The sequence below is a fragment of the Chelonoidis abingdonii genome, chromosome 2, assembly GCF_003597395.2.
Source record: "Chelonoidis abingdonii isolate Lonesome George chromosome 2, CheloAbing_2.0, whole genome shotgun sequence".
Taxonomy (NCBI): Eukaryota; Metazoa; Chordata; order Testudines; family Testudinidae; genus Chelonoidis; species Chelonoidis abingdonii.
The window spans coordinates 130,176,038-130,191,259 of NC_133770.1; the positions used below are offsets into that span (position 1 = coordinate 130,176,038).

The 15,222-nt window shown below is 42.5% G+C and overlaps 1 protein-coding gene across 1 annotated transcript in view; it reads right to left on the minus strand.

Moving 5' to 3' along the window:
- The window catches only part of NFX1 (nuclear transcription factor, X-box binding 1), a 235,223-nt gene that overhangs the window by 59,989 nt on the left and 160,012 nt on the right, over positions 1–15,222 (minus strand). The window contains exon 18 of the mRNA XM_032803700.2: positions 5,921–6,022. Coding sequence (XP_032659591.1) covers positions 5,921–6,022 — 102 coding nt within the window. The remainder of the gene's footprint in view (positions 1–5,920; positions 6,023–15,222) is intronic.

Here is a 15,222-nt window from a genome sequence, read left to right on the forward strand (position 1 = left end):
AAGAGAGAGATGATACTATGTAAGTTAATGATAGTCAGTTACGTGGCGCGTGACACTATAAGAAAAATGATCTCATATTTCATATTAGCAAATCAACTTACAAGCATAATTAAGATGAGCATTTAGAAAGAGTGGATTCAATATTTCTTAAGCTTTGAACTTTGCGCAATAGACGTATACACAAGGCATGGTTACGCAGACACCCTTAGCTGCCTGATTTCCCCTGGCATTCAACAGCCGAGAAACACAACTCAATGTCAGCTATTTACGACACAACGCTGGAATTATACAAAGAGGAGACTGTGGTTAAGGACACAGGCATACAACAGGAAAGAGTGAGGAGCTTAACAAGAAACTGGATAGATTTCCCAATCCTAGATCGTTCACTTACTTGCCAATGATTGCATGACTTTTACGCGCAAAACCGATAGCGAGAGTTAGTTTTAAATTTCAAATGTAATGACCATCAGGATACAATATCAATCATGTTCAATTAGTGGCAAGAGATTGAGATATAATCATAGGATGAATGCACCATAACACGAGGCTGAATCTACACACTCTAACACCAACTGTTAGGCAAGGAGTGCTCGTGAGCGGAGCAATATCCAGACTAAGAGCAATGGATAAAATTGTTTTACCACGTGACTCAATGTGAATATTGAATCAGAGCTCCTCCAAACAAATTAGCGGCTCCTGGCTTGCTAATCGTAACACAAGACTTTATCAATTTAAACTCTCTCATCTCTCTCTCACCCCCATCCTCATGATGCTAAGAAAAGAACGATTTAAAGGTTTGCAAAGTTAGCCGGCTTCAGATAATGCTAACCAAAGAAATGACTCAGAAATTAGGGAAGAAATTGAAACTCCTGAATCTTCATTCAGGCACCACACATTGTGTGTATTGTATAAGGCAACATGCTTCTGCAAGACCACTACCTAGAACAAGAGTCCTAATCCAAATACAAACACTAGAGAGTCTGTGACTCAAATGGCTAGGAATAGAGTGGAGCTATTGTGCATCTCAGTGACTAGAATGCTATGCCTACATTACAATCCCTAAAGTATTCACTTGATTCAGTTAGGTAACTGTGAAATTTCTATTGGCCTATGATATAATAAGGAGATCAGACATAAAAGAACAGTAATAGTAGTCTCATCCTGCCAAAAACTAAAACTACGGTCAAATGTCATAATGAGTAAGAAGACAGACAAAGCTGAGAACAGGAACTAATATTTGCGCTGAAAAGATGGCCATTGCATGACTGCAGAATTCCAGATGTGAGGTGACGAAAGTTTCTCAGTGCTCATGCTGAGGTTTTCAACCGGGTTTAATTGTGGCTTTCGAACAAGATTTATTAAGAAAATGAGCTTCACGACACTTAGCTCACAATTTGATTAGTCAACCATGGCCCTGGCAAGTGGAAATTATCTAGGTTTAAATGGTTGTTGGCGCCTTAATCTAGTATTGTGGTTGTTGGTACTTATGGATAAGGAAATCCTCAGCTAATAATTCTATACCTGTATCATTAACTCCGAAAGGTTAGGCCCTGTACTTATTGGTTTGTGATAGATCGCATCCCTCTGAAACCTGATGGTGTTCCAGACCACTTAACTACTACAATGGTCTTTATATCCTCACATGCAGAAAGAATCCTGTGGCACTTACCGCCTATATAGACTACCACAGATTGTTTTTGGAAGCTTCATCGTATGGAGAATAACCCCACTAATCGATCAGATGCATTCACCCAATGAAAGCTCATGCTGCGAAAAAATGTCGTTATAGTCTATTAAGGTGCCACAGGATTCCTTTGCGCTTTTAACAGACCAGACTAACAAATGGCATACCCTCCTCTGATTCTTCCTCACAGTCACACTGACGGTTACAGAGATATCATGATGAACTGATGAAGCAAGAAGGAGGAAGATGAATGTCTTGGTTGCCAGATGTTCTTTTAGTCTAGCTGCGCGGAAGGCCCTCTGCAATTTATCAAATCGTTCTGAACTGTAGAACATCAAGAAACTGGAACAACAGTACTCCAAGCAGGAGACAATCACACAGAATTTAAAAAATCCAAAATGGACATTTTCAAATTATAGAGGTAAAATAACCCTCTACTCCTACTCAAGATCCGCACAGTTTATTCATATTCCAGGATTGCATTAATTTTTATCGACCACAGCATCACACTGGGGAGCTCATACATCAGCCCTGATTATCAACACATCAATCCGCAAATCTTTTTCAAGAGAACACTGCTTCCCAGGATAGAGTCCCCAATCCTAGTAGTATGCCATAAACACTCATTCATTGGCTATAATATTAATATTATATATATATAAAAATTCACCCCTCACCCCTGTGGGGTGGTAATGTTGATACTTCCGCAATCATCGGGTCCTATTACCAGAGGCCTGGGAGTTATTCCAGAGTTTTGCAGCAGTAAATCTTAGCCTGTTCCTCTAACTCTACTCGCAACTCTACATGGAAGACAAAGAACTCTGATGTATGTTCCTAGGGAATCTGTTGGAGCCACTACATCACACGACCGCTATAGCCGAGTCAACAGCCACCGAGTGACTGCACTACTAAACCACCTAGGGACCACCTTTGGCCTTCACTTTCCACATCCTCGGATCTAGTTCCTCATTTAAGGGCCACTGGTATACTTCTCCAGCTTTCTCCAGCAACTGACAAGATGATGTGAACAACTGGGGTGGAGGAGGGGAAGAAATAAGTATGGGGAAATAGTTTTACTTTGTGTAATGGCCCATCCACTCCTAATCTTTATTCAAGCCTAATTTAGTGGTGTCCAATTTGCAAATTAATTCCAGTTCAGCAGTCTCTCATTGGAGTCTGTTTTTGAAGTTTTGTTGTAATATTGTGACTTTTAGATCTGTAATCGAGTGGCCAGGGAGATTGAAGTGTTCTCTAACTGGTTTTTGAATGTTATAATTCTTAACGTCTGATTTGTGTCCATTTATTCTTTTACGTAGAGACTGTTCGCTTTGGTCAATGTACATGGCAGAGGGGCACTGCTGGCACATGATGGCATATATCAAAATATGCTCAAATAAATTTGTTAGTCTCTAAGGTGCCACAAGTACTCCTGTTCTTTTTGCGGATAGACTAACACATCTGCTACTCTGAAACCTGTCTTCTGATTACAGTATCCAACAATGCTGATAACAGCAACAGGAGAAAACAGCAGTGAACCAAAGCAGGCAATGGCTCTCTAACAGACAAGCAGCAGTGCTGCAAGCTTCCTCAGGAGCAGTGTCTGGCCCAAAGAAGGCACTGTCTCTATAATAAGCAGACTCCCTCAATCCTCTCAGCAGGAGAAAGAGGCTCAGTGGCCTATCATGCAAAAGACTTGTTACAATATCTAACGTTTCCTTTCTTCCACATAAAAGAAGAAAGAGATGGTTAACGTCTAGATTTTTTTCACTAAAGGCCATTATGCTTCAACGATTTCTATGGTTAATTTCCAAAAAGTCAGTTAGGGCATTCCCCAAAGCTCATTCGTAGATCATCAATAGTCTGCAGATTATGGGTTGAGAATCACTACTCCAATAAACTAGACAAAAGTTAACTATATGCAAATGTCAGAATAACCCAAATGAGAGGTTTCTTCAGTTCTGAGAGGACATATCGGCAGTAAGATCAAGTTGTTCGTTCTCACATACAGAAAAAATTCTATTTTGGAGACTGATGAGAATTAGCAAGCAGTCCCTCCAAGAAAAGGGGGGGGGAAAAAAAAGTTGGGAGGGAAAAGAAAGAAGAAAATGAGATTTCAAGGGAGAATAGCATTCTGGAGGATGCTGTGACCAAGTGCAGCATCTGAAGAAGCCATTACATATACTTTGTATTGATTTGTATGTAGAGGTTACTAGCTGGTTTGTGTCCAAAAAGCAGAGAGATCTTGTAAAATATTCTTAGACTAAACACTTTTCTACTTTTTGTATAAACAGACTAATCTGGAGAGGGTTGTCCCAGTACTTTGAGTGTGTTCTTTCCAGGAGAGAAGACAAATAAAACATCTGATTTTCTAAAAGATTTAGTCCTGTCCAGGTACAATTTGATTGCTCTTTAAACATTCAAATAGTGCAATCTGATCTCTTGAAGATGAAAAAGTTTAGGATAAAACATGAGAAAATGTGGTCCTGATGAGTTTTTCTTGGACTGTAGATTAGTCGATACCTAATAGCAGAAGCATAAGAGTCAGAATATCTTCAAACTATTTGAAATCTTCTAAGGGAGAAACTGGAGTACTCTATCATGATGTCCTTGGGAAAAGAGAAGGAATTCTAAGGATTCTGGCCTACAGGCACTGCCCCAGCTTGTTATCCAAACAGGAAGATTCTGTGTCCTCTACCTGAGGTGCTGATGAAACCATGACTGATGTTATTCTTGATACCATAGGAGCTGAACCTACTATGGTTTATTTATGAACTGCAGGTGCTGGGGGTATAATTGCTCCAGGGTTCTTTCAGTGATTGTTGTTGAGAAATTTTGAGTTCACAGAAGTGGCATTGGTTGAGGCTCTGTAACAGGGTAGTTAGTCTGGGGGTTCCTCTGAAGGAGGGTCCATGCTGGCAAGGCACCCCATAGAGGCCCAGATCCATAAGGGTAAGGCAGGGAGAAAAGCTCTTAAAGTGAGTAAGGGTAAGGAGATGAAAATCACATCCAATACCTGGAATCAGAGGGAGGAACTAAGTTGAGATGTTTTGGAATAGGAGTCAGAGGTGTGTAGAACCCGCACATTCAGTGTTGAGTGTGAATTTTCAGAACTAATGAAACTATAGGCTTTGGTTTTGGAGTGACAGAAAGCCTTTGACTCGAGTGAACTGAAATTTCCGCCTGTGAAATGAAGGACTCATTTGGATCATCACTAATCAAGACTGGTGGTTCCAGATAAGGAACTGATCCGAGAACCTATGGTGTGGAAGAGATTAAGGCAAACCCTGTAACACAAGAGAGTTCAATAAATGCACCAAAGTACACTTCCATACTGGGGAAGGCCTTCCATTGCAAAACCAGAGGCAACAATGTGAGCACCAGCTTGCATCTTGGTGCCAGCAATAGCAACTTGCTCTATGGCACTGGGGCCCCTTGTCTTTCCAAGATATTTACAGTTCCAGCCTTCCTGGAATCATAACAAGGAGCCTTTACTACCTCTCTGACTTCCTCAGAAGAGGAGAGCCTCAGAAGTGAGACTGTCAAAATCCAGACAAAGCTGCAGTAAAAATCTGCTCACTGTGCACAGAAACAGCAGACAGGCTGCCTCCCTGCCACTCAGCAGGCACCACAGCTGAGAAACAATTTATGCATGCTGGCCAGATATGTGAGAATACAAATAAGCTGTGGTGAGGGGGCATGTGAGGAGTGTAAATTGCCTGACATTTAGTAGCCCTGAGCTGCAAAAAAAATGCTCTCTCCCCCCTTAGGCTTGTTTTTTTAATGACTGTTAGTGACAAACCCAATTTTGAGATGATCACAAAGTTATCTGACTGGGTTAAAAAAAAAACAAAAAAACCCACAGGAAATATTAAATATGGAATTTCCAGGAGCTCTCTGAAGCCATGGCTGCAGAAGCACACATCCGTGTCCCATATCTGAAATACAATTCGGACAGCAGCATGCCTGCATTCAATACAGTAGGAAAATCATTCTATATAATAATAATAATAATAATTAATAAACCACCCCACAAACAAAGATTTAAAGCTTCTTATGGAAACTGAATGAGAATCCTAAAATATTAGTATTGTTAAATACAGATAAGCTGTTAAAAGTTTTCCTGATTTTATTTTGGGCTTAACCCACAATGCCACACATTTTTTCAGCAACATATACATTTCAGTTCAACATTTGTAGTTGCTAGAACCTCTCCCATGCTTGATTCTTCATGATTACCTTGTTTGCTTCATTTCTTTTTTGGTTATCAGCCTACTGATTTCCACTGAGTCTCCAAGTTGCAGGTCTGTTAGTTTAGTGGCTATGGATATAGCAGCTATTCTGGAAGAAAAAAACCCATTAGATTTTACTTAATTTATAGGCAAAAAGATCACTTAGCAAACAGCATGGAACTACAGACTAGTAGTCCACGTGAGACACCAGAGAAATAAATAAGTTCAAGGAGCTTGCCATTACATTCCATACCACTACTTTAAGGTCATGGAGCGTGGAAAAGGGAAGACTTTTTAAACTGTGTGGCCAGATGGGCTAGTAGGGGACATACAGCAGCATAAGAGTTAGAGACATTTGTGGGAGCGGGAAGTGGTGGCTGACATGCAAGACTCTAAGCTACACAAGAACAGGACTCCACTCCTAACTACCCTTTGTAGAGAAAACACCAAGAGAGACAGATGAAAGAAGGAATGCAAAGCTGCATGCAGAAAAGCTGAGGAATGAAAGATGTCACGGAAATTATCATTTTTGTAGATTTTACACAACACACACTGATGCTGCATCTTGGTAAAAATGTAATGTGTCAATTCGCAAGATTGCATAATTACATTTTAAAGCTAAGCTGGATGAAGCGTGGCTTATGCTCTGAATGAAGATACCAAAGGAAACCCAGGTGTTCAGAAAATGGTGTGGGATGGTGCAGATGGCATGCTATTGAATACATGCTACTTGAGGTGTCAACTTCAAAATGTGATGTAAAATTAAGACTCTTACCAGAGTCACTAAAATACCTCATGGTATTTTTCAGAAGAGTAAGGAAGTTAACCCACTTTCATGGGCAAATGTCAGTATCTGCCTAACTAATACCCCTACAGTTTCATTTGTGAAAAAAATTCTTTATATCCCTTTTAAAAAAAAATAAGGTAAAACAAATGTCACATTTCAACCGTCACATAACTGTATTTTAATTGTGGATAACGAACTCTGAAAATACAGCCTATAACACACTTTGGAAACATTTTAGGAAGAAAAGCATTACACAAACTGTAATGAAACAGTAGCAACTCTATAGGTAAAAGTTTGAAGACATTCTAATCCTGCTCTTGATCACCCCAACCACCCATATCTAACTTTCTGTGAAGAAAAAAACAACGCTGATTTTCTTCCAGAAATTTCTCATGTTTATAGTGAATCATAAAAGGTGAATTTCTGAAGAAAATTTGAAGTTAATATGGCATGCCAATTCTGAAATAAATCTGAAAAGGAAGAATTCTGTCTTACTTGAGAATTTTCTCTCTTGCCCCTCTTCACATCAGACAGTCCCCACAGCAGAGCACCACTGTCAGACTTTCTGAGATGGAGGGTCTTAGAAAGAAAATACTCAGGCAAGAGAATTTTCCCTTCTTCATTTCCTTCATATGTCAGTCTTCACAGAGGCATGCAGAAAGCAGTTGATCATCCTTAGGGAGGGAGAGGAGGATACAACTCAACTATGTAAACAATTAAGACACTGGGAGACACCATGTTCCATAACAGACTTCTACTAAATGCATCAGCAGAGGAAAGGATGTTGATTATACTATTTTGAGAAAGTATGGATGGAAGACCATATAATGGCCCTTACAGACCTTCTCACCCATGAAATTGCTGCTCCTTCCAAAGAGTAAGCAGTACTGAAAGGAGCTTTGAATGCCATGTGTGTACACAAACACCTTTACTCCACTGACAGCCTTTCCACATCCAACTTATGCTCTTCCATTACCTTAGAACAGATGTAGTCAATTATTTTTTGTTTATGTCCAAATTTTTTGGTCAAGGTCCAGACTCCACAGAAAATAAATTACCTCCTCCCCCCAGCCTCCCAGAATAATGATAAGTAATGAAAAGATTTTGAGGTCTGTTCAAAAGCATCTGGTGGTCTGAATTTGGCCTGCAGTTCACCTATTGACTACCCTTGCCTTAGAATGTTTTAATTAAACCAGAGTGACACTACTTTCTATTATAGGAAGAAGACGATGGTGCTCTTGAAAATGAAGTCTTGGTCAGTTCAAAGAACTGTACGGGGAGATGTCAGCAAACCAGTAAAGTGCCTAAAACCAATATGGCTTATTGCTAAAAGCAGCCAAGTCAGCAGGCTGTAAATTGGCCATGCTGCAGCCTCAACTTGACCAAGGCAGCAGGGGAGGGGGTTTTGGGTGCCACAGAAAGGGCAGCTTAACCCCACATCCTTCCTGAAAAGAACTGTATGGAAGTTGCTGATACATGCATTTTAGAAGAGCAGAAAGTGTCCCCAGGAATGTCTATTAGGGCCTCAAGGCTCCAAATTCTGGAAAAACCCACACCTGGTTAATCAATAATCAGAAGGAACCCCTTGCTCGATCATTGAAACTGCTTGCTTGATAAGTTTTCTTTAAGGGACATGTCATTCTATTACTAATGTATAAATAAGGGGAAAGAGTCTGAGGTAGTTGTAACCAGAGGAAGAGTCCAAGAGAGTCCATCTTGGAGTCCCCACCAGCAGGTGGAAGATTTGTGGATGTGTGTAAGTGCTTGAGACTAAGCAAAGTTTAGCTTTACGTGAAAGCACTCTTGTGTTGTCCTGTTTGTGCCAGCCATCTATCGGTTGGATGGCTGTGTCTCCCATGATTTATTTCCTGACACCACCTCGCACACAGTAAAAGTTATCAAGAGCTTTGGGTTGAAAGAACCCCAGGTAACAGAACTATCATATTTGACAAAATATGTGTAACTCAGGTATCACTGAGAGCATGGCAAGCTTTAAAAATCCCCTGGCCAAGGAAGGTGGTTCTTAAAGGTACCGCAAAATGTCTATACCATCAGGCTATCCTCTTGCCTGTAGGACTCTCCTTGAAGTCTTAAAACCTCTTACAAGATGTTCTTCCCTGAAAGATCTTCTAAAGAAAGGAAGAAACATTTAAATGAGAAAGATACCTCAGGCTCTCAGCTAAACTTCCCAGAATTTAGTGCACATGGGAATCTTAACTTTGTGAGTGTTGTAAAAAACAAAACTTGCTAAGTTGCAGAAGAGCTGTCTAATTCTTTCTTCCTTGTCTGGTTTTATGAGGATGTGCGTAGTATTCAGAAATCCTGCTTGCAGCCAAAGGACCAAAAGGATGTAATCACCCAGCCTAAGGTTGAGCCTAATATGCAGCCTCCTTCGTAAAGGAACACAATCATGCTATCCTGCTAAACTCACACAAAAGAGAATTAATCAGACAAAAGTTGGATACAGGGGCCTTACCCCTGGGACTGTTGGTTGTGACTTCTTATTTTGTAGAATGATTCTCAATTGGGAGCATACAGAAAAAAGAAAAAGAAAAAAAAAGAGAATCTAAATAATACTTACTTGAAACTGGATTTCTCTAGATGCTGCTTTTGGGATTAATGCTTCACCTGACTCTTAAGATTTACTGAATGTTCAAAATTCGAATGTAGTTGCCCGGGGGCTACTGCAGCTCCACCTGCAGAAACTGGACTTGTAGGCTGACACCCTTCCACATATTCTATGAGTAAAATCTTTGGGTAGTATATAAACAAAACAGTCACTGAGGGAATTTTTCCCTTGTTCACAATCTTTCCCCTTCCAGTCAGAGAATCTTCAGACAATCTTACTTCAGTAGGTTTTTCCTTCTGAAGCTGCTGCTGCTCCTCTAGAAGCTAGTGTAGCAATTACGCATTAGGAAGAGGCTCATGCAACCATTTCTGAAAGTTGGAAAATTAAGGCTGGGTTTCTCTGGAAAACTATCCAACTCCCAAAGCTTCTCTTGACTTTGAGTTTTCATTTCCCAAATCAGAGATTTTCCCCACCACCACTCTCTCTGAGTGTTTTAGGGTGGGCCCTCCCTTGATAATCAGCCACCTCAAGAAAATAGGTATTTGAGAAGATCAGAAAACGGATATTCTATAGAATTCACTCACTGAACCCAGAACAAGTTTATTTTAACTTTAGGGAAAGAAAAAACTAAAACAAAGCACCAAAATCCTTTGACACATCAGAAGATGAAGGATGAAATAGTCTATCTCCTACACATCACAACAAAAAAGCTAGTTCTGTAGAGAGTGAGATTCTGAAAAGTGCATAAGATTCGTTCTGGAACAGAGAGAAAAGATCACATGCTGGCCATTCTAAAACTCAAGTAGTATATAAAGGGATTAATATTCGAGATGGAAACAGTGAAATCCATCATTACTGCATTGCTCTCTCAGGACTTCAGAATGTGAAGATAAACCTCCTGGAGATCTACTGAAGATGTGATCAAGGAGAGTCTTCAGCTTCTGCTACAGCAGGAAACTTTTTCAATACAAAGACTCAGTTTCTTGTACAGGTATTTCACAAATATGTTATCCCTCCCTTTCACTTAAAGGGACACGTGATTACCCTTACCTGGACGGCCTTCTTCTAAGGTCCTATTCACATGTCAGTACTATGCATGGTCTAGCAGCTCTGCTAAATACTTTCAGGAACATGACCTTGAGCAAACTAGAAAGAGCAACCAAATGTACTGCCCTCACAAAGCTGCATTACCTACAGTATGCGCTGGTCATTGTCCAAAACAAAATCTTTAATTCAGAAGGGAGAGTAGTGAATATAGTTGTCACCTCTCCTACGGTAAATTTCTTTACTCCTGGGCTAGTTATGTCATGCATGGATACTTTGCATAAATCTTGCTTCACTTCCAGCCTGCAACTGCAGCAATCGGTATATAAAGACTACAGTCCAGAGTCAATGGTAGTATCCCTTGGCGAATTCCTGCTTATTATTATTCTGGAACCCACCATCAGGTAGCTCCAGAAAAGCTAGTCATTAGAATGGATACCAGATTTGAGAGACCTAGATATACAGTGTTAAGTTAAAGTAGTATAACAATATTCATTTAAGAGGTCATACATTTACTATAGGTGAGCTGGTACTGACACCTATAGTTAAGGCTTACCTATCACTTATCATTATAAGACTTTGGATTCAATTGCTTATAAACTTTGTCAAACTTTAACTGTTTGGGCTGCAATTTTCCACATTGCATTTTTTTTTTTTTTTTTTGATTTCAGCAAAACTGTTCAATCATTTCTCAGAATCAGGTTAGGGAAAATGTTTTGTCCAGGTTAAAGAATTCATACAACTGTTTAGCTGAGCAATTATAATGCCTCCATCTATTGGAGCATGGAATTGAAATTTGGCAGAGAGTTTTGCCTTGGCGCCCAAGATGTGCCTTTTGCTTTCACCATGAAAATCCACCCATATTTCACCAAGTTGTAAGCATTTGAAAATGACACTTTGCATATGCTCAGTAGAGACTTCTCAGAGAGTTTGACAGCTATATTTTCTAAAGATTACATCTACCATGAGCATGCTCCAGTCCAAGGCTACAAAGCTGAGCAGGACTTTCCATGAACTTGCTCCTCCCAGATGCCAGGTGTTGCTGTGCCTCTGGACATAGGAACTGAGAGCAGGGAGACTGTCACACTTGTATTCTCGATACTCCAGGCAAATTAGAAGCAAAGCAGAAAAACAGTTACCTATCTTTCGTAAAAAATGGTCACCTACCTTTCATAACTATTGTTCTTCGAGATGTGTTGCTGATGTTCACTCCAATTAGGTGTGTGTGTGCCATGTGCACAGTAGCCAGAAGGTTTTTCCCCTAATGGTACCCATTGGGTCAGTTCAGGTGCTCTCTGGAGTCGTGGGGTCCTTCAGTTCCTTCTTGCTGGCATTGCTCCGACAGAGGCGTAGGCAGGTGGGTCTTGGAAGGATACAAACAACACATCTCAAAGAACAATAGTTATGAAAGGTAAGTAACCATTTTTTCTTTTTTGAGTGCTTGCTCATGTTGATTCCAATCAGGGCCCAAGCAGGAATTTGGAGGCGGAGTTGGAGCTCATGGATTCGCTAACTGAAGCACCGCTCTGCTGAAAGCTGCATCGTCCCTACCCTGCTGTGTAATGGTGTAGTGAGAGGTAAAAGTGTGGATTGATGACCATGTTGCAGCCCTGAAAATTTCTTGGGTCAGAACTTGTGCCAGGAACACTGCTGAATATGCCTCCACCCTCGTGGAGCGCACTGTCAGCACTGGGGCAGGTACTTTAGCCAGATCGTAGCATGTCCAGATACAGGATGTGATCCATGATGAAATCCTTTGGAATGAGACTGGGAGCCCCTTCATTCTGTCTTCTACTGTGACAAGTAGTTGCTTAGATTTTCGAAACAGCTTCAACTGCTCGATATAGAAAGCTGATGCACACCGAACATCCAAAGAGCGGAGTTTTTGCTCCCGGCTATTTGCATGTGGCTTAGGATAAAAACTGGAAGAAAAATGTCCTGATTAACAAGAAACTGGGAGACGACCTTCAGGAGGAACGTTGGGTGCAGCCAAAGCTGACTCGTGTCCTTATAGCAGACAGTGTAAGTAGGTTCAGATGTTAGGACCTTAAGCTCGGAAACCTTGCTGGCATAGGTTATTGCCAGCAGAATTGCTGCCTTCCATGAGACAGAGACAGAGAGCAATGAGCACATTGCTAGTGGTTCAAAGGGGGGGCCCATTAGTCTGGAAAGAACAAGGTTAAGGTCCCAGGCTGGGATTTGTTGTCGTGCTTGAGGGTACAGCCTGTCAAGTCCTTTAAGAAAGTGTCCAACTATCAGGTTGATGAAAGCCAATCGGCCAGACACGCCTGAGTGAAAGGCAGAAATGGAGCCAAGTGGACTTTTATTTATGACATAGAAAGCTCCTATTGCTTCAGGTGCAGAAGGTAATCCAAGATATGAGGTACTGACGAGGGCATCGGAGAAGTGTGTCTCTGTGATGACCAAATTGTGAATCTCTTCCATTGGTTAGGTAGGTGGCCCTAGTAGACAGTTTCCTATTGCCAGGGAGGACTTGCCTAACTGGATCAGAGCAAGCAAGCCATGGAGCTTCCAAGCTGTGAGGTGGAGAGATTTGAGGTTGGGATGTCGAAGACGGCTGTGGTCCTGAGTTTTCAGGTCTGGGAGCAGTGGTAGAGTGATCGGAGTTATAGCAGGAAGAGAGCCTAAGACACAAGCCCTTGTATCAGAGGCCTACTGTGAGGCAGGACCTGCTCACAGAATCTGGGAAGAACAGGGCTGACATTGCAGGAATACACATTCCTAAGAAGTGCTAGTTACAGAGTACTCATGCAAACACTTCCAGATATTAAGTGGTACCAGAACATCCTTATGTCAAGGAAGGTATAAAAACATTCCCCAAGGATAACAGGAACACACTGACCCCTCCTAAAAGATAAGGTCAAGGATGACCGTACATAATAGAGATGTTCTGATCAAACCAACACGTACAAGATGACGAGTGATAACTAGTCAAGAGGCAGTAACTACTGTAACTATGTCAGAAGGACAGTACTCTCATGTTTGTATTGCGGTATAAAGAGGGAGTATCTTTGTCTAGCCTAGGGAGGAACGGAAAGTCTCGCTGTTCACTGAACTGGTCCATTGTTATAGGCATACATGTATTAGTGATCCAGTAGAGTCTTCAGGATACTAGTACTGTGCTTCATCAACAATAAACCTGGCTTGGTGCCTTCGTCCCTTAACAAATTTTGTGATCATTGGGTTGTTCACTTGTGGTCTGCTGTGCCAGCTTAATTTAAGGGCCCCACCACCACACATCCAATGACAAAGATGACAATGGCACCAACTCACCCCCAGTACGGAGGGCTCCTGTGGTGATTGCACCTCTTCCTCCATCCCTGCCCCAGAGTCTGTGCCATGTTCCGAGCTCAGTGCTGGTGGTGCAGAAGGGCATTTCTTCAAGGTGGCCAGAGAGGATTGGTGCGAATTAGGCACAGTCATCATTGGCAGATCCCACGGGTTCCAATAGGGCTATTGAGCTGGCCAGTGGCTCTGCTGCCACACAGACACCGCAGGTGCTCTGCTGGTCTCTGGAACCCAGGGAGATCGCTACTTATGAGGCAAAGGGCTAAACTCACGCTCCAACTCAGATGATTCTCTCCTTTGGGACCAAGGGTGGGCCGTGGAGGCTTGTGTTTGGCGGTTGACTCCAGAAGCAGGGGACCAGTGCCTAATGGGCGATGATTGACACCTCTCTGGGGAACAGTGCTGAGATGATGGGGATCAGTGCTGTGAGGGTGGATAGCAATGCACTATCTGGGGGACAGAGACCTGCACTGGGGCATCAGTTGCTGGGAGAGTTGGAACTGGGAATGGAGAACCTAGTGTCTTGATGCAGGCGATCTACACTGCATCGATGGGGACTGTGAGTGTGGTGCTGGTGACCTGGGTCATTTGGCCGGGGACTGTGGTTGCGGACCTGGGGATTGTGGTCGCGGATCCAAGGAACGACGCCTCTGTTCCAGAGACCGGCAATGGTCCACTACCCTTTGAGGCAGACCCATGGCTGGCTTGCCCTTGGACTGCGGAGCCTTAGCAGTATCTACTGCTGGACATGGCATAGGGGGTGCCAGGAGGGCCATAAGGTTCCTAGACATCTAGAAGACCTTGGGCACCAAAGGCACTAATAAGTGCTGTGGTCCCCTACCACTTGGAGTCGGAGGTGGAACCCTGGGTGGGCTGAGGGGTCCAGATGGAGAGGTACCCCCTTGGAACTCCAGGGTGGGCAGGCTGCCCAAACAGGTTCTTTGCTCAACACCCCATTTCCCTCTTTACTTGGTGCTGGGGAACCATGCTGCTTTTTCTGGTGCTTCTTAGGCACCTGTGAGGGGGAGTGGTGCCGAGAGGAACTCTGCGCCGGCAGGGCACTCTGCACTGACGTTAATGTACTAGAGTGAGATGGCTCTGATGCTGGACAAAGTGCAGCCTCCCTGAAGAGGGCTTTAAATCAAATATCTGATTCCTTTTAAGGTCCCTGGCCCAAAGTTTTTACAAATCCTGCACCTCTCCTTCACGTGCGACTCCCCAAGCACTTTAGGCAGCTGCTGTGGGGGTGCTAACTGGCACAGACTTGTTGCAGACTGAATATGGCTTGAAGCTCGGGAACCAGGGCATGCCCCGTTCCTGGGACGAGATCCCTAATGGGGATTGTAACCACAGAACGCTATACAAATGACTAACACTAATTAATTATGAAAAAAATCACGATCACACTTGCAAATGCAATAGGAAGGCACTCCAATCAATCATCACAGCTGGTAAGAAGGAACTGAGACTGTGTAGGGCTGGTGGTACCTCATATATTGGGGCATGAGCGCAGGACTCCAGAGGGTGCCAGAGCTGGCCCTATGGATACCACTAAGACAAAAAATTCTGACAATGGTGCACATGGGCATGCACACACCAA